The sequence below is a fragment of the Muntiacus reevesi genome, chromosome 7 (genome assembly GCF_963930625.1).
Source record: "Muntiacus reevesi chromosome 7, mMunRee1.1, whole genome shotgun sequence".
Taxonomy (NCBI): Eukaryota; Metazoa; Chordata; class Mammalia; order Artiodactyla; family Cervidae; genus Muntiacus; species Muntiacus reevesi.
In genome coordinates, this window is record NC_089255.1 from 20,444,094 (window position 1) to 20,470,467 (window position 26,374).

Sequence of the window (26,374 nt, forward strand, 5' to 3'; positions counted from 1 at the left end):
AAAAAACTCATCAACCTAGACTTCTGTATCCAACAAGATTATTTCTCAAAAGTGAAGGAGTGACACTTTTTCAGGCAAACAAAAATCGAGGGAGTTTGCAGCCAGAAGACCTGACTTGCAAGATACGCTAAAAGAAATTCTTCAGCAAAGAAGGAAAACGACACAGGTCAGAAACTACATAAGGGATAAAGGCATAACCTACATAAAGGCAGAACTTTAGGGAAAAAAATAAAAGTGAAATAAAAAAGGAAGGTAACTCGAATTTCATAAATGTCCGACTTGTGTACTTTGGAACTTCCAGCGAGATGTCCCGCGGGTAGTCGAATGCATGGCTCTGCACAGAAGACTGATCTCGGGTGGAGACAGGAAGGAGTATAGGGGCCATTATCTCTGAAAAAGGAGATGGCCCATGGAAAGGGTAGTTTCACTAAATCCCTGTAAGGCAGTCAGAGCAGATAATTAATTCAGAAAACAAAGAATACACTGTGTGTGTCAAGGTTCTGTCCGTGGAAACAAGGAGAGACCCCAGGAAGGGTGACAAGGAGAAAGACAGGTTATATGAGGGGGCTGACTGGAGTAAGCGCACAACAGAATTCGAAAAGGGAAATCTATGTTGTTATTTTTAACACTACACGCCTTTAAAAAAATATATCAAACACAGAAAAACACAAAAAATTACCTAAAGTCTCACCATCTAGAAAAAAGTCAACAATCTGACGTGTTTTTTCAAACTTTGTATTTTGTTTTTTAAGGGCGGGCGCCCTCTCCTGGTCTGTAAAAAGAGCCGAACTCTATCTGGAAGTCGCGCACCGCCCGGGGAAGGCTTTGCAGACGCTGGTATGGGCGGTGGGATTTAAGGAATCGGATTTGAGAGGCTGAAGACGATGGAGAGGGAAAGTGGCAAGAACCTCCCTTTACAGACTAGAAAGTCAAGTCTTCAAAGAACGAAGCGCTTTCTCTGCAGGCTCCCCGAAATAATGCACCGGTCGGGGGCAGAGCCCAGATCCGCGATCCCCTCCACCCCGAAGCTGTCGGAAGTGCGGGGAAGCGAGGGCGGAGACCAGAAGCGGCGCCGGATCTACCCGGGCGTGGCCTTGTGACGCGACGTCACGTATCCCCTGTCTGGCGGCCCATTGGTTCGCCACTCCCACTCTTTTCCCGGGTAGGAGAACTGGTCGCAGAGCCGGAAGGGAGGTAGCCTTCGCGTTTCAGACAGCGGCGGCGTTTCAGACAGAGCGGTCTAGTGCCAGTGGAGCTTGCCAGCTTCTGCATTCGGGCTCCATCTTGAGGTGGAGAGAAACCCCAGGATTCTGGGGGCCCTTGGGAGGCGCAGAGTCGGATAGCCAAGTACCCGTTGCAGACTGAAATAGCGGAGCCTGTGAGGGCCACCGGAAGCCCCGCCCCTGGGAGGAGTCGGGAAACCGCGCCGAGGAGGTAGGAACCCAAAGAGGCGGCCCCTGGGGTGGAGTCCGCGGGCCATGGCCACACCCCCGGGGGCCGGTCCCGCTGCTCTTCGCTTTGTAGCTGCTGCCAGCTGGCAGGTCATTCGCGGACGCTGCGTGGAGCATTTTCCCCGAGTATTGGAGTTTCTGCGATACCTGCGCGCTGCTGCTCCTGGCTTGGTTCGCTACCGGCATCATGAACGCCTGTGTATGGGCCTAAAGGCCAAGGTATTGGAACCAATAGGACCTGGTAGAGGGGGTAGGGGCCGACTGCTTGGGGATGGAACCGGTAGGAAAAGGGCAGTTTACTCCGACGTGGGCCTTCTGAGCTCAGTACTCTCCACAGTTGGTGGTGGAGCTCATCCTGCAGGGCCGGCCTTGGGCCCAGGTTCTGAATGCCCTACATCACCACTTCCCAGAGTCTGGACCTGCAGTGCGGGACCCCAAAATCGTGAGTAACCCTTGAAGCAAGCCCTAACCCGGTTAACACCTGATGCAGCAAAGTTGCTCCTCTTCCTGGTCACTGGATCCTGGTGCCTCTAACCTGTTTGCCTTCTTTACCCTCGACAGACAAAGCAGGATCTGAGGAAGATATCAGAGGCTCAGGAAACCTTTTGCCAGCAGGTGAAGCAGCTGGCAGAAGCCCCTGTTGATTTGGCTTCGAAGCTGCAGGTGGGACTGGCTGCTTTGCAAGCAGTGGTGTAGCTGTTGACTCTAGCCGTCTCTGACCTGCTGCTTTTCCTCCTGCAGGAACTCGAACAAGAGTATGGGGAAACTTTTCTGGCTGCCATGGAAAAGCTGTTTTTTGAATATTTGTGTCAGCTGGAAAAAGCACTGCCTATGCTGCAGGCACAGCAGGTTTTGTTGGGGCAAAACACATAATGGCAGAATGCTGGGGTGGTGGGTGGGGTTGTAACAAGGCCTGTGGTCTTCATGCCTCTCTCCCTGCCCACAGCTTCAGGATGTGCTGAGTTGGATGCAGCCTGGAGTTTCTATTACTTCTTCTTTTGTCTTGAGCCAATATGGCGTGGACATGGGGTGGCCACTTCCAGGTACCAGGACCATGTAGGAGAACCAAGAATTTGGGGGTGGAGTGTTTAGCTTGAGACCTTTTTAGACAGCCCACTGGCAGGGCTACATGGGCCTGAGGTATAAGAAACCAAACTGAGTGGATGTGTTAGAATTTTAGCTTTTTAAGGAGCCTTGTTTTCTTCTTCAGAGTGCTCTGCTACTGATGGAGTGAACACGACAGAGCCCTCAGAGCAGAGTCCTCCTCAGCAACCAAGACCAGCACTCCACGACCCTCTGCCAAAAGCCTCTCCTGGCCCACTGCTTCTTCAGGGACCAGCCTCAAGGAAGCATCCAGAACCTCTGACCGGCCACCATTTCAATCTGGCCCCTCTAGGCCGGCGAAGAATCCAGTCCCAGTGGGCACCCACTAGCAGAGGCCATAAGGAGCGCCCCACAGTCATGCTGCTCCCCTTCAGGGATGTGGGTTCAGCAGCCCAGGTCACATCTAAGCCTGGGAAGGGCAAAGACGGCACACACCCAGCAGATCCAGCAGGAGCTGCAGGCACCAGAGCACCGTTGACCGGGAAGTCTAGGAGTCCATCCAGGACCCTGGGAAGGAGAGCGGTGAAGGGGAATCTGGTTGACTCATCTGCCTCGGAGCAAAAGGAGTGAGTAGAACAGCTGCTTCTTCCTACTAGCAGCACATGTCCTGCCTGCTTTCCTTTCACCCTGTCTTTGCTTGCTCCCACCTCAGGAACTGCAACATGGACTGCCACATGGAACCACTAAGACTGTCATTATCACCTCCTAGGAAGTCAGGTAGGTATCCTGAGTCAGAACCAGATCAAACAGCCTTCTCTCCTGGGGACTCCTGAGGATCTGTGTTCACTGAGGAGAGTACCTGGACTCTGCTTTCCTCCCTACAGTTTGTCCTCCATCTCTGTACAGCTCTGACATTACCATAGGGGACCTGGTTTTGGACTCTGACGAGGAAGAAGATAGCCAGAGCGAAGGAGGGGTGAGTAGGAAAGCTGGGAACGGGATGGGTGGGCAGAACAAGACAGAAAGTGACATTCTCTAGGATATGGAGGGATCAGGGCACGTTTCAATGATGATAGGATCTCCCTGCTCCCTTCTCTGCAGGAACCTCTGGAAAACTATCAGAAGACAAAGTTTGACACCCTGATCCCCACCTTTTGTGAATACCTACCCTCCTCTGGCCCCAGCACTGTGTCTATCCCCTTCCCTGACTGTACAGACAGTTCTAGACTCCTGTGATAAGACTGAAATGCCCACGACATTCTGCCTGTCTTCTTTCTCTCATACAGTTTAGTGGGGATAAAGTGGAAGCCTGGGCTTGGGTTGCCTGACTACAATGCTGAAGTTACTTTGTAATGCTTGATAATTAAATTTTGGACTTGTTAAAACACTGTCTTGGTGCAAGGAAGGGGAATGAAGCCTTGTCTAAGGTCAGTGTAGGTCATTCTTTAGAAACACAACCAGCCTCTCTGGGGCTGGTAGCGGATCCTTTTGCCATTTTACCTCCCTTGGAGAGTGCAGGTCAGACATGCCCATTACCAGGGCTGAGAGCCTGGAAGAAAAATTTCCTTTTGCTATTCTGAAAATAACCTGTGGTCTGATGCCAGAATATACTTTGTAAATTCTCATGCTGCCAGGTTCCTTGGGGGTAGCGGCTCTAGAATGGAGTATTTCACAGGAAGGGCACTCACTCTCGCTGACTCCAGTGGGTCAGTGCTTACTCCTGCACTTGCCCTGGGGTAGCGCCCAGATGCCAGCCTTATGCAGAAAAACCCAGAATCTTAAAGTCATTGGATCTCTCTTTATTGAGGTATTTAAAGTATGTAAACAATTCCACGCTTTGTAGATATTCAAAGGTCTATTTAATGAATCTGATTAACAAAACATGATTCTAAAAGCCTACCTCTATCAGAACCAAGGCCACATAAAACATTTATGTATGAATCAGCCTCTCTTCTTTTTAATCTTCAGAATGCTGGGTCCCTAGATTCCCACTTGATTCTCTCAACTTCCTTGTCTCAGCCTGCCTGCCTTGCTTCCTCCCCACTGAGTGCCCTCGGCATTTTGCATGTGCAGATAGAGAAGTACAGAATTACTGCAGGAGCCGTCAGGAGAGGATAGGAAATGACCAAGTAATAATAGCCTGAGTAGCTGGGATGAGAGAGGGGCCCACTTGGGAGCCCTGTGGTGGATGCTAGAGCCCTGGGAGGGCAGAATTGCTCAGGTCTAGCTCTCGTCACTGAAGATCGGATTCACCTGCTGGGTGACACGGATGAAGGTAGTTCTCCGGCTCAGCTCCTTCAGCTTAGCTGCTCCCACATAAGTGCAGGTGGAGCGGATGCCTCCAAGGATGTCTCGGATGGTATGTTCCACGTCCCCTTTAAAGGGCACCTCCACTGTCTTTCCCTCTGAGGCCCTTAGAAGAAGAAAAGCTTTCTTACCTTTTCTCGCTGGATTCCTTACCTTGGTCTCTAGCATTTAGTCCTTCCCTGTTCGTCACTTTTCTTCCAAAAACTGTACCATCTATCTCCCAGCAACCATGAGTTCTGCCATCACCCTTCTTGGAAAGTCATGCTTTCCAAGAACCTTTGGCCCCCACACCTACCTGTACTCAGCCACACCCCCGGCATACTTCTTCATGGCCATTTCGGAGCTCATGCCGTAGAAGAGCTTGTACTTCCTGCCATTCCTCTCGATGAGCTCACCACCTGACTCAGTGTGCCCAGCCAGCATGCCGCCCAGCATCACGAAGTCAGCCCCTGCCCCTGCCAGCACGAGAGGGTAAGAGATGAAACTGGTCCAGGTGCCCACACTGTCACCCTCAGAAGCAACTCACACCACATTTTCAGGCCTGACAATGATTCCGGCATCTTCCTGGTTTTGTTTCCTTAGCTGGCCCATAACCCAAGCGCACAGGCCTGCTCTACCCTGACTTCAATTCCTCAGTAGGCCTGACTTTTCGAAGAATTTCAAAGAGTCTCTTCCAGGCTTCTGCTCTGTTTTTTGTTGCTTTTGCCATCTTCTGGTCACCTCTTTTTACTGTGCCCAGCCAAACAAGACTCACTGCAAGTGTCCCAAGAGCAAAGGTCTCCAACTTCACTGTAAGCAGGGATGACCCAGGAAGCTGGCAAAGTGTACTGCAGCCCTACTCCCCAGAGCTAGATCCTATGGATGCGGTGTGGGGCTCGGACCTCTACACCACCCAGCAGTCCAGGGGATGGTGCAGATGGTCCTGGCCCATATTTGGAGAGTCTGTATTAGAGTTTCAGGATGTCCCCTGCTGGCCTGCCCCAGGTGACACCACAGACTTCTGGGTCCCTGGTCATATTATAAAAGGACAGCTTTTTTGGACTTCCCTAGCCTGATCCTAGACCCTCAGAGGTGACTCATCCTCTTCTACAGGATCCTCCTTATGTGCCCTCCTTACCGAAAGCCTTGGCCACATCCCCAGGACAGCTGCAGCCTCCATCCTGCAAAGTAAGGAGCACTGTGAAGAGACAGTATGGATGCCCCAAGCCCTCTAGGAGGTCCCAGCGGCCCAGCTCAATGCTGACAGGGACCCAGGAACCCCGATCCAAACTCTACCAGAACCTCTAGATGTGAGTGAGAACCCAGATGTTTGGCAGCTTAATACCCTACCCTGCCCATGACCTTACTGAAATGATGTGGCCTTTGAGGCCATGAGCAGCATCTGCACACTCCATCACTGCACTTAGCTGTGGATACCCCACTCCGGTTTTCTTCCGGGTGGTACACACGGAGCCTGAGAAGAATGTGACAAGAATGAGGATGAAGTTCTCCACAGGTGTCTGCCACTGGAGGGGTGGCCAGTGACCCCCCAGTGAACCAGCTTACCTGGTCCAATTCCCACTTTGATGATGTCAGCCCCAGAGAGGATCAGCTCTTCCACCATTTCTCCTGTTACCACATTCCCTGCCTGGGACAGAGCCATCAAAACAGCTTTCTCAGGGTCTCTTCTCAGGAAAGGGAGGAGGTCACGTGCTTCCAACATCATCACAAAGAAGAGTCCCTGGGCTCCTCTTTTAGATGAGTCACTTCAGAGGACCCTGCTTCCCAAGCTGAGGTAAGGGCTGAGGGGCCAGTGTTACTGTTGTACTAGGGTAAAGTGGGGGTCCAGCTGGAATAAGTTCACACCGGATTTATAGTAGATTCACCTCTCCCTCCCCACCAAGACACCCAGACATATCCTGTGCTTAAGTTGTTATGTCATGAAACTTCTCTGGCTTCAGGGGAAGTGGTAGGACATGGTAATGTAGGCTAAGGACCCACCTCCCCAGTTGTATTTGCTTTTGATGAACAGGACAGAGAGAACCCACAATGCTGTGAAGAAAACAAGGCCTTGTCATCACTCCCCTGAGCTTGTAAAAAAATAAAACTGCATTTGATACAACCCCTTTAATATAAGACTGTAGTGTCTGTCCATGTCTTTGGGCAGGTGTGTATGTACCAGAGATATGTACAATGTGTAAGTGTTCCATTGTGGTTTGGTGAGTGACATCAGGTACTGGATTTACAAGACCATGTATCAAGGGTCAGAGATAACAGCACTGGCCAGTAAACAAACATCTAAAATGGGGAACCGTGGATCACCACCCAGTGACATGATTAAGTGGAATAGGAAATGCAGTAGAGGAGAAAGGAACTGTTATAACAAAATAGAGTGGCAGGAAAGAGTGGAGGAAGGAGAGGAATGGACCCACTAGAGGGTAACAGACATACCATGATGGTGTGTTCAGGGAAGCGTTTCCGCACATCCTTCACAAATTCAACAAAGTGTTCAGAGTAGCCATTGGCCACGTCCAGGCACACATACTTCACCTGGGGAATAGCGTTAAGGATCTGTTCCAGCTGCTCAAAGTCCGAAGAGCCTGTGCCTGAGCTGGCAGCCAGATGCTGTGAGAGAAACAGGGCTATGAGCATGTCAGAGACAACACGGCTGGTTAGCCAACGGGAGTGGGGAGGTCAGGGTCGGAAGCCAAGCAAAAAGGATTCTCGGAAGACTGGGCTAAGGAAGGGGTCGGGGAGGACCAGTGTTACCTCAAGACAGTCAGGATTCTGGCTAGCAAACTCTTTCCACTGCTCGAGGCTGTAGTGTTTATGGACAGCAGTGAAGAGGGAGAACTGGGAAGAAGAAAGAGCCGTTAAAAAGGAAAGAACTTTGATAGAACCTCTTTCTCTGGAAATAGACCTTTATATTTTCCTATCTGGGGGACAGAAGGACTGAAGTCTGGAAAAAGCAACTTGAAGATGTCAGTGGTTGAGCCGAGACCTCAGTTCCACCATTATTCTCCCTACAAATGCAATCAGGCTTTCCCACATAAGCTAGTACTTGCCCAACACTCCCACCAAAGCACTAAGTTATCTGGATTGGATTTCACCTGCCAGCGCATGTAGCGCTTCTGACTTAAAAAGTAACAAGGACAAACTGTTGGTGCAGTGGGATAAGCAGCAGACAAAAGAGAATCATGAAAAGGCTGGACAGAGACAGTGTCTGCCTGCACTGACTCAGCTCCTCCTCCTAGGACAACCTAGTACAGAACGAACCTATTTTTGGTATTTTCTGTTCCATTTATCAGCAGTAATTCAGTGAGCCTAAATTCTCACAAAATCAAAAAAGACAAAGCCTTAAGGTTAACAGCCAATAAGGCACTACCCTTTATCTCTGCTAAAGTAATGGACAAAAGGGACTTTCCTGGTGGTCCAGTGGTTAAGACTCACTTCCCATGCAGAGAGTATGGGTTCGATCCCCGGTCCCATATGCTTTAACGCATAGCACCCCCCCCCCAAAAAAAAAAGTAACGGACAGATTTTGGACAGATTTTCTTAAGTCATGGACCAACCTGAAAAGTCTGTTTTATTCAGCCTATTTCAGTTAACCAAGTTGAAGGCTAGAATGACTCATCAGATTTATGTTCCCTAGCTCAAAAAACTGCAGACAACATCCCAATATTCTGAGAAAGGCATTCAAAGGCCACTGTGAATGCTGGTGTTTGTGCTTTAAAAGTGCAGACATTCAAATAAACAAGACAGCATTTGAGAAAGCACAAATCTTGCAACTGATAAGAGATCCAAGGGAGTCACACATTAGCCAGCAGTGAGGAAGTGCACATGCTATACTCAGATCAACACTACCCAGCCAAAGCTGCTACTGAATTCTGCTTTCTCAGCAACACTCTGCCACCAGCAAAGAAAAATAAACAAAAATAAACAAACAAAAATCACTCTAGGCAGTCATCACACCTGGGAGATATCTTGGCATAGGGTGGCATGATGAATACATCCAGTTACATACCAAGTTAGAGATCTAGAAAAAGGTCCTTGCACTGAACCTTTTAATTATTACTGAGACTTGCCTGTATCTCTAAAATCTGACTTCTTCAGCATTCATCAGCAGAAACGAAAAGCCAGTCTCAAAGCATCAAGAAAGTCCCAGCAAGGTCCACACGTTATAGGACATCTGTTAACACTGAAGTCAGATTCACCATTCCTTAACTGTACTGGATAGGCCAGGTGGAAAACGGGCAACAGTGGGATTGCTAAGCAGATAGTGAATGGCAACAGTAATATGGTACTAAAGCTGCATAACTATGAACCTCAGAGAAATGACAGCAGACATTCCAGAAAGACTTATAGCAATCAGAAACAGAGAAAGGGAGACAAAGTCCTTAAGGATAACAGAGCCACAAGCAGCAGCAGAATCCATCAACCAGGACTACATGGATAGCCAGAAGAGTGTATATGTCCTCAGGATACCCAAAGTAACTATCTACTTTCTCAGCTACAAGTATAGAAGCAAGTAATATAACTGACAGGAGCAGCATCTTCCATTTTGAAAACAAGCAATAACCTGTATAAGAAAAATATTCCATTTTGGGCACATCCCAGAACACCCAGGAACCTAGGACTTAAAAGAAAAGGAAGATTAAAAAAAAAAAAAAAAGTAGCAGGCATGAAAGAAACTAAATTTCTTCTCTCTAGGATTTTCTAGTTGGGAATTTTTGAATGCTCAAACTATATTTAGTTTCTGGACTAAAACAGTGAATGCTGAGTATCCCAACAGTAGTGTAAAGAGAGATGCATGTGGTTTGTAGAGGGTGATCTGGGTAGTGGGAAAAACTGGCAGGATGTTTAAAATGCTGGACAGGAGAAAAGGGAAGTTTCTGTTAAAATGGGTGAAAAACTTAGCTTTGAATCTCCCTAAGTCAGATGGCCATTTAAATTTATCAGATAAAGAGGCCTTAGTACTATTGCAGAAAGCAGTAAATCAAGCATCCTGACTGTTAACTGCCAGAGCTGACCTGGGATGGGAGTGGGGATGCAGATACCTCTGCAGTCAGCCCACAAAACACCATGAGGAAGGGGAATGAGGGAAGTCCTACCTTACAGAGGACCTTGGCCATCTCAAAGGTGCCCACAGTATCCATATTGGCAGCAATAATGGGGATCCCAGTGTACATCTGCTTTGAGTTCCGAAATGCAAAGGATCTTGTGAGATCCACCTGCAGATGTGAACAGGAAACTGAGCATTTCACTCTTCCAAAAAGTACTGCAGGAGGGCAAAAGCCAGGAATCTTTCCCAGTTCAGGCTCTCCAAGGAGGTTGGGATCAAGAAAGAGCAACTAGGAAAGCAGGCTCACCTCACTTCGAGACTTAAGGGTACTGCGTTTGGGCCTCAACAGGACATCCTTGAAATCCAGTTTGACGTCGTTGTCGATGTGAGGCATGGCAGGGACCTTAAGATAGCAATGAATCTGAGGGTTGGAAGGTAGGAAAAGTCTGGGAGAGGGGAGCTAAGTCAACTTCCCTTTAGGTCTTAATGCCGTTAGGGCTGGGAGGCTTATCTCTCTCTTAGCTCAAATCGTGGAAAGTCTGGGCATTGACTGACGTACAGTCCCTGAAGAATGTCACTTCAGACCCATGCAGTTTCAATTACTCTCGGTGTCTTCAACAAATACTATTATTTGTTGGGGAGAACTGGGATGGAATCGTGAGTGACCCTAAAATGGTGCATTCTTTACGCCCCGACTCTTCTTTCTGCCACCGTTACAAAGACCAATCTGGGGTAAGGGGCAGATTCGGGAGCGAAGAGTGGTGGGTTTCTCGTAAACCAGCTTCCGGGATAGGGGTACTCACTTCCTGTCGCCGTGATCGGGTGGCAGTTGACCGACGCTTCTCTCGCTTAACCACAGCCTCGCGCAGCCCCGCTGAGCCTTGTGGGATAACAGGTTGGGCTAATTTGCCGCAGAGAACTAGCAACCGAGGAATTCCGGCTTCGGTGGCCGCCGTGCAAGGCCTTCTGGGTAACAGAGTTCACACACCGAGGATGCCGTTCGATCCGAGGGACAGGGGACTACAACTTCCAGAGTGGGATGCGCGGAGCTGCCCCCTGGCATGATGGGAGAGGTAGTTCGTTCCGCGCCCGCTTATTACTAGCCCCAAGTCACTGGGGACTCTCAGAATTGTCATCTCTGCTGTGACTAAGCTGGCTGCTTTTTTACTTTCTTTTTTTTTTCTTTCACTACGCCACCGAAACGAAACGCAGAAATATTCCTGAGCCTTTCCGGAATCCCTTGGAAAGAAGCGGGTGGGGGCGTGCGAGGCAGGGGTGGAGCCTGGCAGTGACCCGGAAGCAGAAGTGATTCCTACAGGCGGAGTGCTGGGGAGAGGCATCGGAGACCGCAGCGGCAGAAGCAGCAATTTATCTGTGTGCAGCCCCAAACTGAGAAGAAGATGCTAATTAAAGTGAAGGTGGGAGCACCACCAGCCTTGCCAAGACGCAGTGGTACTGGGCTGGCCGCTGTGCCTTAAGGGAGAAACTGGGAAGGAAAACCACGCCTTTCCCGAGCCTGGAGGGGGTTGACAGCTTCGGGGCTCCGCGCGAGGGGTGCCGGGAGGTAGGGGGGAGGCCCAAGAGGACTTTGAGAGCAGGGGGCTGGCTCCGCCAGGGGTCTCTTCCTCACTTGGTTTTACTCCAGTGCCGCCTTTGTCCGAAGTCTCGCTATTTTGTATGCACCCCCGCGGTCATAGAGAAGGCCTAGCAGCATCTTGGCCGCCTTCTCTCTCGGTTTCTTGGAATAAGCTCTGTTCTCCCATCCTTCATCCCCAAGTTACCCGCTTCTCCCAGCCCCTAACGTAGGCTATTCCGAACACAGCACAGCACAAAAGCGTTAGCCTAGGGAACTGGGGGCTCCCAGAAACTAGACTGTAAGCCTTGGCTAGTTGTTGGCAATATGTAATATCTCAGCCTTCCTTCAGGAACCAAAGGTGGGAGCGTGTTCAGTCAGCACCTGCCTTTCTGAGCCAGCATCCCGGACTAGCTTCACTTCCTTGACTGAGGCAGGTTAGTTATCAGTGCCCTAGTACGCGATGTCCATCCCGCCTCCCATGGTCCTTCACTAATTCCCAACCCTCATTAGCCCTACCTGCAATTTCCTCCCTTGTGCCTTAAGACGGAGGGACAAAAACTAACAATTGGTGCAGTGCAACGTTAAACTTTTTTTTTTAACTGCTAAGTAAGTCTGTCGTTACTGCATCTGCCCCTTAGTGTATTTACCACGCATAATATCCATTAACATCTTCAGCCCTTCTGAACTACCTATTAGCTAAGGATTGAGGCCAAGCAGCATTTTAAAGGTCATTGTTTTTTAAAATTTGAATAATGACTTATAGCTTATAGCTCAGTCGGTAAAGAATCCGCCTGCAGTGCAGGAGACTTGTGTTGGAATCCTGGGTCAGGAAGTTAGATCCCCTGGAGAAGGAAATGGCAACCCACTTCAGTATTCTTGCCTGGAGAATCCGATGGACAGAAGAGCTTGGCAGGCTACAGTCCATGGGGTCGCAAGAGTTGGACACGACTTAGCAATTGAACCACATATTTTCATTTCCTTTGGATAAATACCAAGGAATGGAATTACTGGGTCATGTATACCTTTAAAAGAAACTGCAAAACAGTTCTCCAAAATGTGGTACCATTTTATATCCTCACCTGCAATGAGTAAGCATTCTAACTGCTCTGCACTCATCTTTATTTTAGCTGTTACAGTGGGTGAGAAATGTTATCTCAGTCAGGTTTAAATTAATCACTGTTGCTCTTCCCTCACCACAGCACTTTGTCACTGCATCTTGTATTTGGACAATAATAATCAGTGTGGCATTTCCTTGTATGTTGGTTTTGTTGTTGTTGTTGTTGTTGGTTTGTTTTATCAATTGTATGTCTCATTGTCTCTTGATTGTAAGTCTTCACTTGAAAAAGATTATTGACAGAGGCTGAGTCACTTAATTTCTTTTGTATCCCATCCAGTGCTTAGAGCAGAATGTTAAGCTTAGGTTTAACATCGACCAGTTGAATACCATTGGATGTATTCCCAGGTCACAGTGATCAGATTTGAGGGAAGAAACCCAGTGTGACATGATCTTTTAAAATTGTTCAGTTTTAAACAGTTTTAATTTATGGACAATTTGAAACATATACAACAGCAAAGAGAAGGAATAATTCACCCTATGTTGTTGTTTGGTCACTAAGTCCTGTCCAGCTCTTTTGTGATCCCAAGGACTGTAGTCCACCAGGCTCCTCTAGGTCCATGGGATTTCCTAGTCAAGAATACTGGAGTGTGTTGCCATTTCCTTCTCCAGGGCATCTTCCCAACCCAAGGATTGGACCCAGGGATCGAACCCACATCTCCTGCATTGGTAGGCAGATTCTTTACCACTGAGCCACCAGGGAAGCCCAAAGCACCCTATACACAGCTTCAAAACTATCATCTTGTGGCCAATCCTATTTTATTTATACTCACCACTTTTCTTACTTGATATTTTAGGAAGCAAATCCCAAATAGTATAGCATGTATTATTTGTACATATTTCAGTATTTATCTGTAAAAAAGAATTTTTTTCCTAACATAACCATAATTATTACACCTAAAAAATCAATGATAACTTCTATCATTGTCTTATTTATTTTTTACAACTTGTTTGAATCTGGATCCAATTAAGATTCATACATTGTGCTTGGTTGATAAGTATTTTAAGCCTCTTTAAACCTGTAATTCTCCATTTCCCTCCTTATTTCTTGTTGAATAACCTAGATTGTTGGCCCCATAGAGTTTCCTATATTTTGGATTTTGCTGACTACATCCCCATGTTGTCTTTTAATATACTCCTTTCCTCTTTGTTTCCTGTCAATTGATAATAAGATCTAGAGGCTCAGTCAGTCCTTTTTGTCTGTTCATGTGAGAATAATTCAAGGGTGTTTCGTGACATTTACTTCTGTCAGGTTTTGCTTTCTGTGATGTTAGCAGTTGTCTAGATCTGTTATTTCATAGGAGTTTACAAAATGGGGATATTCTGATTTTATTGTTGCTTCCTACGTAAGCTGGAATGCTTGAGCCCTGTCCAGCACAGTGCCCATTAGCCCACGTGGGCTGTCAAGCACTTGAAATATGGCCAGTGAGACTGAGGAATTGAAGTTTTATTTCAGTTATTTATTTTATTTGTGTTTAGTTAATTTAAATATAAGAACTAAAACCTTATTCAGCCCTTGGGAAGCCTTTTAACTTGTTTGGAACAAGTTGGGAATGTAAATCTTTTTCAACTGTAAATTATGAAAAATTTTTTAAAATCTTTTTAATACTTACTTATGTGGCTGCATTGGGTCTTAGTTGCATCATGTGGAATCTTTTGTTGCAGCACATGGACTCGGCTCAGTAGTTGTGGCGCTCCGGCTTAGTTGCTCCTCGGCATGTGGGATCTTAGTTCCCCTACCAGGGATTGAACCCTGATCCCCTGCATTGCAAGGCAGATTCTTAACCACTGGGCCACCAGGGAAGTCCCATCAACTGGAAATTATGAAATTTAAATACAGATCAAGTATTTCAGATGAAAACTTACCATCTGAATTGAAGTGTGCTGCAAGTATGAAATGTACACAGGATTTTGAAGATTTAGTTAGAAAAAAGAATGTAAAATATATTAATAATATGAATATATTGGGTTTCAGAATATTAAAATTGCACATTTAAAAATGTGGCTACTAGAATATTTAATATTGTATATGTGGCTGTCACTGTTTCTGTCTCTAGTAGACTGTGCTACTTTAAAGAATTATTTCCTTATACTCTCATCAAGGACATTGTTTTTTTTTTCATCCCAGTGTGTTCATGGTTTTTAAAAATGGAAAATGCAAAAAAGCACAAGGAAAGTAATTTAAGTCAGCCATAATCTCACAACTCAAGATAAAAGCACTGATATGTATATCCTTTCAAACTTTTTTGAAAACATATAAATACACATGTGTTTATTTCAGTTCAGTCGCTCAGTCGTGTCCAACTCTTGGTGACCCCATGAACCACAGCATGCCAGGCCTCCCTGTCCATCACCAACTCCCAGAGTCCACCCAAACCCATGTCCATTGAGTTGGTGATGCCATCCAGCCATCTCATCCTCTGTCATCCCCTTCTCCTCCTGCCCTCAATCTTTCCCAGCATCAGGGTCTTTTCAAATGAGTCAGCTCTTTTCATCAGGTGGCCAAAGTATTGAAGTTTCAGCTTCAACATCAGTCCTTCCAATGAACACACAGGGCTGATCTCCTTTAGGATGGACTGGTTGTTGTGTTTATTTATTTATTTACAAAATTAGAATTGTACTATTAGTCTAAACACGATTTGAGGACTCTGTGATTTCCCCCCTGTGTATGTACCATAATTTATTTAACCTTCAATTGTATGGTATTTAGATGCTGTTTCTAGTTTTGCAGTTTCAGAAGGTTGCAGTCCATTGTCATAGATATATTTTTGGACATATTATTTTCCCAGAAGTGTTGTTGCTGGGATGCCATATGCCAAATTGCTGTCTGGATACATTGATAGGCTTTTGTAGTCAATCTCAGAACCAAGGCAACCAGTCCTAGACTTTTAGAATTTATAAACCAGTAATTTTTTTCAAATGTTGTAAAGCCCAAGCATCCAACTCTTGGGAGGGCAGTTTTAGGCTCCTGTTAGAATCTTTTGTACTCTTTAAAAATTGTTATTATTAAATCAGAATGAATATTAATATCCATATGATAAAGGAATATATTTCTATTAGAAATGTAAATAGTACAGATAAAGGGAGAGTCAACTTTGGTAAACCCTCTGCTTAGCCCTACTCCCCTTCTCAAAGATAATCATTATTTAAGGAGATATGTATACTTTTAATCCTTTTTATGTATGTATGTATATATCTACATACAGAAGGTGATACTAATCGTATTATTCTTTTAGATCTTTCCATGTCTGTGTATAAGCTGTTGCATAATAAATATGTCATTCTATGGGTGTACCATAGTTTGTTTTCTTAATAGGCAGTGTTTTGCTTTTGTGAAAGTATACCTTACAGTATACCTTATATGTTCCTCTTTGAATATGTACTAAAATTTCAAGTTTTTCCCTTAGGTTAGTTACCTAGAAATAGAATTGTCTGGTGAAAGAGTCTTTGCACTTAAAGTATTAAGAACAATAAAGTGAAATATTTGTGGACAACACAGAATTGTATACTTTTCATTTGGTCAGGAAAGAGCCTAAAAAAAATGCCATATGTTGTCGCTGTCATTTCATAAAAGGACATTTTAACAGCTGAATATATTTAGTTTCAGAGCTTCCCAGGTGGCACAGTAGTAAAGAATCTGCCTGCCAATGCAGGAGATGCAAGAGACACAGGTTTGATTCCTGGGTTGGGAAGGTTCCCTGGAGTAGGAAATGTCAACCTGCTCCTGTATTTTTGTAGAAAATCAGAGGAGTGTGGCGGGCTACAGTCCATGAGGTCACAAAGAGTCAGACACAATCGAGAATGCATGCACATATTTAGCTTCATGAAAATCTCACTGTTGTCATTACTTTTCTCATTTTAACGTAGACTATTGAATTTTCATATAGACCAGCTTGGGTTGGGGTGGAAACTTGAGAATAACCATTGTAATTTATTATTTTGCATCCAAACAGGTCAATCCAAGGGAGTTACTCCTGCAATTTTTTTTTAAATATCCTTAGTACTGAGCCATTCTCATGGTTGAGAAATTAGGTCTTGTGTCCTTTCTTCAACGTGGTCCCATAAGTGGGAGCCATATGTTATTTTGTAATCTGTCACAAGAGTGTACATTTGAGTCCCAATACTAGATCACCCGGGCTTTCCAGGTGGCTCAGTGGTAAAGAATCCACCTGCCAAGACAGGAGTTGGAGATGCAGGTTCGATCCGTGGGTCAGGAAGATCCCCTGGAGAAGGAAATGGCAACCCACTCAAGTACTCTTGCCTGGAAAATCCCATGGACAGAGGAGCCTGGTGCACCATAGTCGATGGGGTCATAGAGTCAGATGCGACTTAGCAACTGAGCATGCATGCGCTAGATCAGCCAGACTCAGGCAGTGCTGAATACGGAGCTAAAAGCTATGGTTCTGGGCCAGAGAATTTGTATTTGGATCCACACTGTCCTTTTGACATCATAGGCATGCTTTTTAATCTGTCCAAACCCCATTTTCCTGATCTATAAATGGTTATAGGAATAGTACATATCTCATAAGTTACTTGCAAGGATTAAATGTATTGATGCATGTAAGACACTTGGCATAGTTTCTGACTCTTAGAAAGTGTTCAGTAAGTGTTGGTTGTGATCATAACATGATCATCAGTGTATTTAGTGAGTGAAGTTGCTCAGTCGTGTCTGACTCTTTGTGACCCTATGGACTGTGGCCTACCAGGGTCCTCCATCCATGGGATTTTCCAGGCAAGAATACTGGAGTGGGTTGCCATTTCCTTCTCCAGGAGATCTTCCCAACCCAGGGATTGAACCCGGGTCTCCCGCATTGTAGGCAGACGCTTTACCATCTGAGCCACCAGTGTATTTAGCCTTTCCATGAATAGTTATTGACTGCTTAAACAACTATCTGTAATATCTATTAAAGTGCATTGCTGACAAGTCATCAATCTTAAAGGGTCCCTTAAAGGTTTGAGAAAGAGTGGAAGAGGGGGTGGCAACAAGGAAAACAGCAGAAGCAAAGAAAATTCCCCTAAATTACATCGTGCATTTGTGGTCTGGATTACTGCAGACTGATGCAGTGGAGCTTTAAGAGCAAGGATGGATGGGAGATAAGATTGGATGAAGCACAGCATTTGTAAGTGTACAGTTGTGTTTTGGGTATCAGCAACCTTTAGCCTATGGAAGAAGTCAAGAAGACCAGAGCTGCAATTTTAGGATTTAGGTGAAAATCTGGAGAAAGTCCAAGAGAATAGAATGTTGAATTCTAGTATTGCTTAAAAAGCTGGTCAGAGGTGATCTCTAATGTCCTTGAGAATGCTTTGAATTATCTGAGTGTGAATTTCTAGCATTAGTATATAAAACAAGGTCCTTTTCAAAGGAATACTCTCCTTAGGACAACTCTCATTGCTGTCTTATCCAAAGAAGTTATAGTATTCTCATGGATTCTAATTGGGTGGGGGATGAGATGACCTGTGAGCTTAAGAGGTCAAATGGTTTACAGAATCTTCCCCTATCAAAGTTGTCCACAGCCTAAAAATGTCTGAAATTGGGTATGAGCAAATACTCCTGACACTTCAAATCAACTTTGCTGAGAGTGTGCATTTCTCGGAAGGAAGTCGATCCCCCAAGGCTAGGCCAGTATGTTTTACCAAGGAGACAAAAATAAGACTCATGAAACCCTTGCCTGTTTCAGACGCTGACTGGAAAGGAGATCGAGATTGACATTGAACCCACGGACAAGGTAACGTATGCCTAGTGCCTCCGTGCGTATCTCCCTGCACGTACCTTTGCCTGGGTGTGCTGATGAAATTAGTCCTTTTGCTCTCATGCTATCTGCATAGCTCTTGTTCTTTCCACTTCCATGGTCCCTCCCCCTGAGCAGCCCCTGACTACTTGTACCCCTAAAGGTGGAACGAATCAAGGAGCGTGTGGAGGAGAAAGAGGGAATTCCACCACAGCAGCAGCGGCTCATCTACAGCGGTAAGCAGATGTAAGTATGGAATGGAAATGAAGGTATAGTGATGGGTTTTGGTTTTTGTTTTTGGCTATGCTAGGTCTTTGCTGTGCTGGCTTTGCTCTAGTTGAAGTGCATGGGATTCTCAGTGCAGTGACCTCTCTTGTTGCAGAGCACCAGCTACAGGGTGTGTGGGCTTCAATAGTTTCAACTCCTGGGATCTAGAGCACAGGCTCACCAGTTGTGGTACATGGGATTAGTTGCTTCTCGGCATGTGGGATCTTTCCACATCAGGGATTGAACCTCTGTCTCCTGCATTGGCGGGTTGATTCTTTACCACTGAGCCACCAGGGAAGTCTGAAAATAGCTCTAATTTCTCTTGTTAACAGGTAACCCATATTGCTAATACCCCTGTGGGCTTTTGGGGGCTTTTGTCTGTGTTCAAAATAGAAAGAAATATCAAATTACAGTTGGGGGTTAGTAAAAATACAAAGATGTAATTTTTTTTCTCATATGCATTTATAGATCTCCAGAGATCCATGAAACCCAGGTTAAGAACCCCACTCTAAATGGTATGTCTGATAACTTTTCTTTTCTTTTTTTGCCTCTTCCTGTAGGAACGATGAGAAGACAGCAGCTGATTACAAGATATTAGGTGGTTCAGTCCTCCATCTGGTGTTGGCTCTGAGAGGAGGAGGTGGTCTTAGGCAGTGATGGACTCCGCTCCATTTTACCTCCTTGCCCTGTCACTCATAATGAGGCATCATATATCCTCTCACTCTGTGGGACACCAGAGCCACTCCCCCCTCCCCTGGATGCCCAGTCTTGTGTGTCTGTTGGTGGGAGACTGTGAGGACCCCAGGAGGCAGTGTTCCTGGCCCAAAGGGCCCTTGCTGGCTATTGGGTTTTAGTTTGCAGTCCTGTGTGCTTCCCTCTCTTATGGCTGTGTCCCTGGTTCTCAATAAAATATTTCTTGACCTCCTGGAATCTTTCTTCTATTGTACAAATGTGACTGAAATCAGAGTGGACCTAGGGAATTCCCCAGTGGTTAGGATTCCGTGCTTTCACTGCTGAGGGCTGGAGTTCAGTCCCAGGTTGGGGAACTAAGATCCCACAAGGCGGGTGGGATCTTAGTTTTGGGTGTGGCCAAAAAAACCCAGAACGGACCCAGTGCACACCCAGTTACACCGGGCTGAAGGACTGTGACACTGGAAGGGAATGTACCCTTAGAGGAATTCTCAAACTGTAAGTGTATACTCAGGAGTGTGCTAGAGCCAACTGTTACTTGTGCCAGAGCTAATCGTTGGCATCTTTCCCAGCCCCCATATTAACTGACTTCATGTTGGTAGCTTGACATTGGCCATGTCAAAGTATTTACAGAAATTGACAATACAAATCAGTCCTCCCCCCCAAACTGGTTGGTAAATATCTTTCAGCATACTACTGATGTGGGTGGTAGAAACCAGGAGAGTGAGTTCTCCCCCATTAGACGCTACAGGACATTTGGGCCTGGTTCAAGAAAAGCCCTCAAGAGCTTAATCAACACTACATTCTTTTATGGCTGGAATATTGCTGAGGCTCAGGTTTTTATACCATTGAGAGGCTGATATTGAGATAGGATGAGGAGTGATGAGCTATGATGGATCACTTTAGGTCTCGGTGAGATAAAATGAGAGAGGGGTACTAGAAGAAAGGGCTTCGCTTCCTTGGCTCCTCTGGTTAAGTAGAATATGGTGAGGCTGGGTGGGGTGGAGACACAAGGGAAGAGACCTTGGAGAGACCTGAGGGTCAGGGGAGCCGTCCGCGACGGTACTTTGCTGAGGTCCTTCCCCTCCTCCACCACCAGAGGGCGCCCTTGTGCGGTCTTGGGACAGACCTTCCCAGCTCGGCTGACGACGCTCTAGTCGCCGTTTCTCTGAGGCCCGCCGGCGGCCACTGAGCTGTGAGCGCAAGGCCTGCCTCCCTGCGCACAGCCCGCGGGCACGGGTCATGGCGCGACTCCCGAAACTCGCAGTCTTCGATCTAGGTGAGGGACCGGACTGGGGAAAGTTTCGTAAGGCACAGTATTTCTCCAAACCCCAGTAGCTGCTCTCGAGGCCCTGCGCCCGCGCAGGCTGAGACACCCCCACCTTCTTCCTCTCGCAGATTACACGCTCTGGCCGTTCTGGGTGGACACGCACGTAGATCCCCCGTTCCACAAGAGCAGGTGAGGCAGGGCTGGGGAGGCCTGGGGCCAGGCGGGGCTCCGCGGGAGCTGAACGCACTCTCGCCCTCTCCAGTGATGGAACTGTACGAGATAGGCGGGGCCAGAGCATCCAACTGTACCCTGAGGTGCCTGCGGTCCTGGAACGATTGCGGGGCCTGGGAGTGCCCATCGCGGCCGCTTCACGGTAAGAAGAGGGACTGAGTCGGTCTAGTGTTGAGAGATGTGTGCATGAGGAGACTTCCGTGTAACCCTTTGGCTGCAAAAATTTAGGCCGTGCAAGTTGCAGGTATTTGTACATTTTCGAATTGTACCCTCTGCTGTGCATTTTGTAATTTAATAAACATTGGCTCAGTGGTACCCGTATCAGACAGGAAGGATATGGAAACTGAAGCTGAACGGAAGATGCTCGCCCATCCCGGACAAACAAGAAGTTGATTTCCCCCTGGTTACACATAACTTCACTTGCAGCCTTGGTCCTCCATTCTCCCCATCTACTACACCTTTTTGCAGGACAGGTGAGGTTGAAGGAGCCAACCAGCTGCTGGAGCTCTTTGACCTTGTCAGATACTTTGTTCATCGGGAAATCTATCCAGGCAGCAAAGTCACGCACTTTGAGAGGTACGAAGCGATAAGTGGTGGAGCAGGGAGACAGAAGACCAGAGACTGGAGGGGCTAAGAAGCCAGCGTGGTCACTCCCACCCTGTCTTGCACAGGTTGCAGCGAAAGACTGGAGTTCCTTTCTCCCAGATGATCTTCTTTGATGATGAGAAGAGGAACATCGTAGATGTCAGCAAACTGGGTACTAAGTGGTGAGGCTAGCCATTTGGGGAACGAGGAGAAAGTCTTCCTAAGAGGGAAAGGGTTGGTAGGTATGTACAGGATAGTTTGCATGCAGGTGATGCCCCAAAAAGGTGAGAGTCCTAACTGGGAGCCCCGAAGACCTCATGAAATGTGGCTTCTTTTCTTTCTAGGTGTTATCTGCATTCATGTCCAGCATGGAATGAGCCTTCAAACCCTAACTCAAGGATTAGATGCATTCACAAAGGCCCAAGCTGGACTCTGAGGTCCAGTCATTTGAGGAACAGAACTGAAAGGAAATCAGGAGGGCATTTTCAGGTGCATTTGTAAATTATTAAAGTGTATTTGTGTGTGGCAGAAAAGATCTTCCCCTGTGTGGGTTGTTTCTGTTTTGACCTGGGGTGGGCCATCCGGAGATGCAAAGACCAGAATGTGAGGCACTGGTTCCGCCTTATAAACTTGTGGCAAACCGACTGTGATCTCCTGTGCTCTCCCCATTCCCACCCCTCTCCCGAGGTCTGTCAAGGGCATAAAAAAACTCTTCCACTGGCCCCAAGTAGTAAGGGCATTACCCTGCACATTTCCTTCCAGGAAACAAAGAGTTTGTTTGCGGGTTGGAGTGGGGCCTTTTTATACAACGGGAAACGAAGCGGCCGCTTTGAGAGGAGCGCGTGGGTTTGGGGCTGGTGTGTTGGCTCACGTGATATCAGTGGTCTCGCCGGCGCCTGTTGATGATGTCGCCGCGGTGCCCTAAGGAGGGATTGGCCGAGGCCGGTCTCGGAGTGATGCGTACAGCACCTTCCCCGGGAGCAAGGCGGAAGCGCACGGGATACCGTGGGGCGGAGGCGGGAGAGGCGAGGGTCGAGATGAGTGGGCTTGGCCGGCTGTTCGGGAGGGGTGAGCCCGGGCGAGACTGGTCCCCGGGAGGTGCTGGCTGCAGCGGGCTGGAGGCGGGAGAGCAGGAGACGCTGTCTGAAAAACCCCTATAGCCTGGCCTCTCGAGCCAGGACCGCCGCCTTGTCAGGGTGCGCGGTTCCAGCTGCCTTCCTTCCCAGACCCGGGAGGGAAGAGCCCGAGGCTCCGGAGGGGGCGAGTGGAGGGCGTGGCTACTGTGCTGTCTCCCGCTGTTGAGGCTCTGGGGAAGAGTTTCTTGGCATCCAGTCCTTTCCAAAACCCTGGTGCTTCCTTCATGCTGGGCCGGAGGCAATCTGAGGTGACCCAAGAAAGCTAGCCCTCTTGAGCTCCTCTGAGGTGGGGGAGACAGGCAAAATCTGGCATTTACAGTGTGGTGTGGCAACTCCGTGATGGAGATTTTCCGGAAAGCCAGGGTGAAACGGAAGAATCAGGGTGGCAGGTGGTGATCTGGAGTCTAGAAGTATGCCAAACCGGGGGTAGGGGGGAGGTGAGGTTCTCTAGGAAGAGGTAACTGTGTGCAAAACAGGCAGGGAAAAGTGTGGTATATTTAGGGAAAAGAAGTTCTTATCTCTATGGGGGGGGGTGTGTGTGTGTGTGAAGGACCCTGTGTATCTTGTTAAAAACCCTTTTTTTGTATTTTATTCTGTAGAGAGTGGAGAATATGGAAGGATCTTAAGCAGGCTCAGGCCTTCAACTTTTTTTTTTTTTTAATAAGTGTTAGAAGTTCAGAAAATAAAGGGAAAAATTGAGATCAGATTTTTTTTCTTTAGCCTCCATGCTTTGTTCAGTTTGATGTTGTGGAGTCAGGACCTTGAATATCTTCTAGGATAACAAGTGGAACAGTGATTATAAAATGTGATTGAACTCTGGTGGGCAAAGAGATAATGAGGAGGTTGTGCATGTGTGGGTGCCGGCAGCACATGGGAAGTCTTTGTATCTTCCACTTGCTCAATTTGCTGTAAACCCAAAACTGTTCTAAAAAATAGTCTATTTGGAAAAAAAAAAAAAAAGATTGGAAATGACTTGAAATGTAGCTGGGAAGGAATAGCAAAAGGATACTGGCTTTGGAATTCATACTGTCACATTTCAGTTCCCTTGCAGTCTCTTACTACAGTAGTTGTGATTTTAGATCAAAATGTTAACATCTTTGTGCCTGTTTTCACATTTGTAAGCTGGAGTTAGTACACTCACTGTAGAAAGTCATTTGGGGATTAACAACAACATTATTAAGTGCCTGGCACATACCATGCACTCCATAATCGGTGGCTAATATTTTTCCTTCACACAATGTGGGCTGCTCCATTGGATTCCAGGAAAGAAGGAGAAGGCGCCAACCCCTGAAGAGGCAATACAGAAACTGAAGGAGACGGAGAAGATATTGATCAAGAAACAGGAATTTCTGGAGCAGAAGATTGAACAGGAGCTACAAACTGCCAAGAAGCATGGGACCAAGAACAAGAGAGGTAATGGGGGAGGGAGAGGTGCCACCGGGGAGGGCCGGGGGAAGCAAGGGCTGCTTCTCTGATGCTCAGGGTGTGGGCTGGGTCAGCCGCCCTGCAGGCTTTGCGGAGGAAGAAAAGGTTGGAACAGCAGCTGGCACAAACCGACGGGACATTATCCACCCTGGAGTTTCAGCGTGAGGCCATTGAGAATGCCACCACCAATGCAGAAGTGCTTCGTACCATGGAGCTTGCTTCCCAAGGCTTGAAGAAGGCCTACCAGGACATGTGGGTATGGGGGGAGGGGAGGAGGGGACCCAGGGCCTGGGAGGGTAGCTTGATTTTGTGCCGTGAATCTTAAAACCTCTCCAGATCTGAACTTAGAGTAGAGACGCCTGTGACAGCTAGACCTCTGTCAGCCTTCTTGCTTACTGCAAGATGATCTCTGCTGGCTGGGACATTCTAGGGAGGAAAGATGATTTTCCTGTTTTCTTTTTTTTTTTTTTCTTTTTGGCTGTGCCGAACAACTGTGGGATCTTAGTTCCCCAACAAGGGATTGAACCTGGGCGCCCAACAGTGGAAGTGTGGAGTCTTAACCAATGAACCACCAGGGAAGTCCTAATTTTTCTCATTTTTTAAGACCCTTCAGAGAGAGCAACCAGTCTTCCCGTTGTGGCTTCATGTCATTTCTCAGCCCAAGTTTGCCTCTTTATACTTTTCCAGGGGTCTCTTTTACCTGGTAGCCATGGATTTGTCAGTCTGAAGCCACAGGCAGGAGGGACGTCATTCATGTGAGAAGAAAAAGTGAAGGGGATTGTCACTTGATATCTGGGCTGTGTATCTTGTTCTCAGGGACATTGACAAGGTAGATGAACTGATGGCTGACATCACAGAACAACAGGAGGTGGCCCAGCAGATCTCAGATGCCATTTCTCGGCCTGTGGGCTTTGGAGATGACGTGGATGAGGTGATTGGGCAGGAGGGGTCAGGGAATGTTGAAGGCACGGGACCAGCCAGAAGGAATGCCCAAGAGAATTGTGGGGCAGGTTTGGGGAGAACTCCAAAAGTATGTTTTTGGAAATAGAATTTTCCTTTGTTCTGAGTGGCCTTGTCCTCCCATATCCAGGATGAGCTGTTGGAGGAGCTGGAGGAGCTGGAGCAGGAGGAATTGGCCCGAGAGTTGTTACACGTGGGTGACAAGGAGGAGGAACCCCCAGTCACACTGCCCAGTGTACCCTCTACACATCTGCCTGCAGAGCCAGGTACCCAGGGCTATTCTGTCATCTCAAGGACTTGAGCGGGTGGGATAGATACGGGGAAAATTACTCCCCATCCATCCTGCCTCAAAGGATCCAGGCAGAGAGGGTTGCTGCTACAGTTGCATAGGTTGTTAACTGAATAAGGGTGCCTGGCTGAAGGGGAATGGGGACTGAGATCCGGCTTATGCTTCACTCCACAAACCATGTATCCTAGTTTAGGGACGCAGATTCTGGGAGAAATGAGCACCTTCTGATTTGCGCAAAGGTGCTATGGGCATTAGCAGCAGCCCAGCAAGCAAGACCTTAGGTTCTTTGCTGGGAGAGAGCATTCAGCAGGTTCCTAGTGTTACAAGAGGGGATGATTGGAACTTGCTGAGACCTTAACACTTTTCTTTCTCTGGGGTCCTTGTCTCCAAAGCTCCCAAAGCGGATGAAGATGAAGCAGAACTAAAGCAGCTGGCTGAGTGGGTGTCCTGATGAGTCTGGGCTTGTCGGCCTGACACTGCCTTTGTTGCTGTCTTTTCCTTAAGTGCCAAATGCTGAGCTAAAGGAACATGGCCTTGTTGGGAGGTGGTCCTGCTGAGGGTGGTGGTGTGACCTGCCTGAGAAAAGGGTCTGTGGCCCTCCCTTCCCTGGCTCAACTATGAAGAAGGATTAGTACGGAAAGAGCCACTGGGCTCCCATGGATAGCATTACAATGCCCTCATTCCCAATAAAACTGGGCGGATGGAACCCTAGTGCTTATGCTGCCTTGTCTACCACTGAAACTCATCTCCTGGTTCCTGGAGCTTTGTTTCAAGAAATGAATGATAATGACAGTGAGAAAGGGGAACTGCAGCGTAGAACAGATGGAGCTCCCAGTGTCTTCACCTAGTGTGTACCAGGCAGATACCGTTCCATCTCTCAAGCTGGTTTGTCCTGGGGTTGCCTAGTGCTGAGGGTAAGGAAATCGCCGTCTAGTATTATCCCAGAATCATGTGGAGCCGCCCCTAAGTCTTCCCTCATCCCTTTTCACCCAACTGTACCACTGCAAAGAGAGCCGCATGATTTACTACCCATATTCCTTTTACTAAGCCCGTTCACAGATAGGAAAGGAGAAATACATGGATAACAGGGCAAATAGGTTTGCTCTCTCCAGAATGCATAGTGAATAGGCTTGGTTTGAAACCGTCGCTTCCACATGTAGGAACAATAAGGAGTTTCAGTGGTGGTTAAGGTGGCATTTGGAGGAGGAAGGAACCAAAATATTGCCCACCTCCTGATAATGGTTTCTAAAAGAATGAAC

The 26,374-nt window shown here is 47.2% G+C and overlaps 5 protein-coding genes across 13 annotated transcripts; 4 read left to right on the forward strand and 1 right to left on the reverse strand.

The window, feature by feature from the left end:
* The first annotated feature begins 1,165 nt into the window (after positions 1-1,165).
* Positions 1,166-6,917, forward strand: TINF2 (TERF1 interacting nuclear factor 2). Of its 5 annotated transcripts, XM_065941633.1 has the most exons (10): positions 1,166-1,434; positions 1,525-1,670; positions 1,789-1,893; positions 2,013-2,114; positions 2,193-2,300; positions 2,398-2,494; positions 2,662-3,121; positions 3,208-3,272; positions 3,380-3,471; positions 5,895-6,917. In XM_065941633.1, exons 2-10 carry the CDS (start codon positions 1,653-1,655, stop codon positions 6,087-6,089), a joined length of 1,242 nt encoding a protein of 413 aa, XP_065797705.1. In that variant the 5' UTR covers positions 1,166-1,434; positions 1,525-1,652; the 3' UTR covers positions 6,090-6,917. The 5 variants fall into 5 exon arrangements, 3 of the variants coding, with proteins under 3 accessions (XP_065797705.1, XP_065797703.1, XP_065797704.1); XR_010664009.1 differs by having other exon boundaries at positions 1,166-1,670; positions 3,402-3,471; positions 5,895-6,032; XR_010664008.1 differs by lacking the exon at positions 5,895-6,917 and adding an exon at positions 3,597-3,737 and having other exon boundaries at positions 1,166-1,670; positions 3,402-3,471.
* On the reverse strand, positions 4,274-10,778 carry GMPR2 (guanosine monophosphate reductase 2). 3 transcript variants are annotated; one of them, XM_065941634.1, is made up of 10 exons: positions 10,647-10,778; positions 10,151-10,246; positions 9,893-10,012; positions 7,551-7,634; positions 7,233-7,406; positions 6,348-6,429; positions 6,149-6,255; positions 5,920-5,962; positions 5,098-5,257; positions 4,274-4,908 (listed from the first exon to the last, which is right to left on the reverse strand). In XM_065941634.1, exons 2-10 carry the CDS (start codon positions 10,235-10,237, stop codon positions 4,719-4,721), a joined length of 1,047 nt encoding a protein of 348 aa, XP_065797706.1. In that variant the 5' UTR covers positions 10,238-10,246; positions 10,647-10,778; the 3' UTR covers positions 4,274-4,718. The 3 variants fall into 3 exon arrangements, with proteins under 3 accessions (XP_065797706.1, XP_065797707.1, XP_065797708.1); XM_065941635.1 differs by having other exon boundaries at positions 10,151-10,264; positions 10,647-10,721; XM_065941636.1 differs by lacking the exons at positions 9,893-10,012; positions 10,151-10,246; positions 10,647-10,778 and adding an exon at positions 9,284-9,847.
* A 339-nt stretch (positions 10,779-11,117) lies between these two features.
* Positions 11,118-19,459, forward strand: NEDD8 (NEDD8 ubiquitin like modifier). Its single transcript, XM_065941644.1, has 4 exons — positions 11,118-11,261; positions 18,212-18,259; positions 18,426-18,508; positions 19,090-19,459. The coding sequence occupies exons 1-4, from the start codon at positions 11,244-11,246 to the stop codon at positions 19,184-19,186; spliced, it is 246 nt and encodes an 81-aa protein (XP_065797716.1). The 5' UTR covers positions 11,118-11,243; the 3' UTR covers positions 19,187-19,459.
* An 894-nt stretch (positions 19,460-20,353) lies between these two features.
* Positions 20,354-23,840, forward strand: MDP1 (magnesium dependent phosphatase 1). Of its 3 annotated transcripts, none has more exons than XM_065941641.1 (7): positions 20,354-20,498; positions 20,618-20,678; positions 20,752-20,862; positions 21,189-21,296; positions 21,392-21,487; positions 21,650-21,794; positions 23,705-23,840. In XM_065941641.1, the coding sequence occupies exons 1-7, from the start codon at positions 20,462-20,464 to the stop codon at positions 23,750-23,752; spliced, it is 606 nt and encodes a 201-aa protein (XP_065797713.1). In that variant the 5' UTR covers positions 20,354-20,461; the 3' UTR covers positions 23,753-23,840. The 3 variants fall into 3 exon arrangements, with proteins under 3 accessions (XP_065797713.1, XP_065797714.1, XP_065797715.1); XM_065941642.1 differs by having other exon boundaries at positions 21,392-21,477; XM_065941643.1 differs by lacking the exon at positions 23,705-23,840 and having other exon boundaries at positions 21,392-21,547; positions 21,650-21,786.
* CHMP4A (charged multivesicular body protein 4A) lies at positions 22,229-25,821 on the forward strand. Its single transcript, XM_065941640.1, has 6 exons — positions 22,229-22,373; positions 23,705-23,854; positions 23,941-24,118; positions 24,683-24,797; positions 24,957-25,092; positions 25,508-25,821. Exons 1-6 carry the CDS (start codon positions 22,262-22,264, stop codon positions 25,564-25,566), a joined length of 750 nt encoding a protein of 249 aa, XP_065797712.1. The 5' UTR covers positions 22,229-22,261; the 3' UTR covers positions 25,567-25,821.
* Positions 25,822-26,374: the final 553 nt, after the last annotated feature.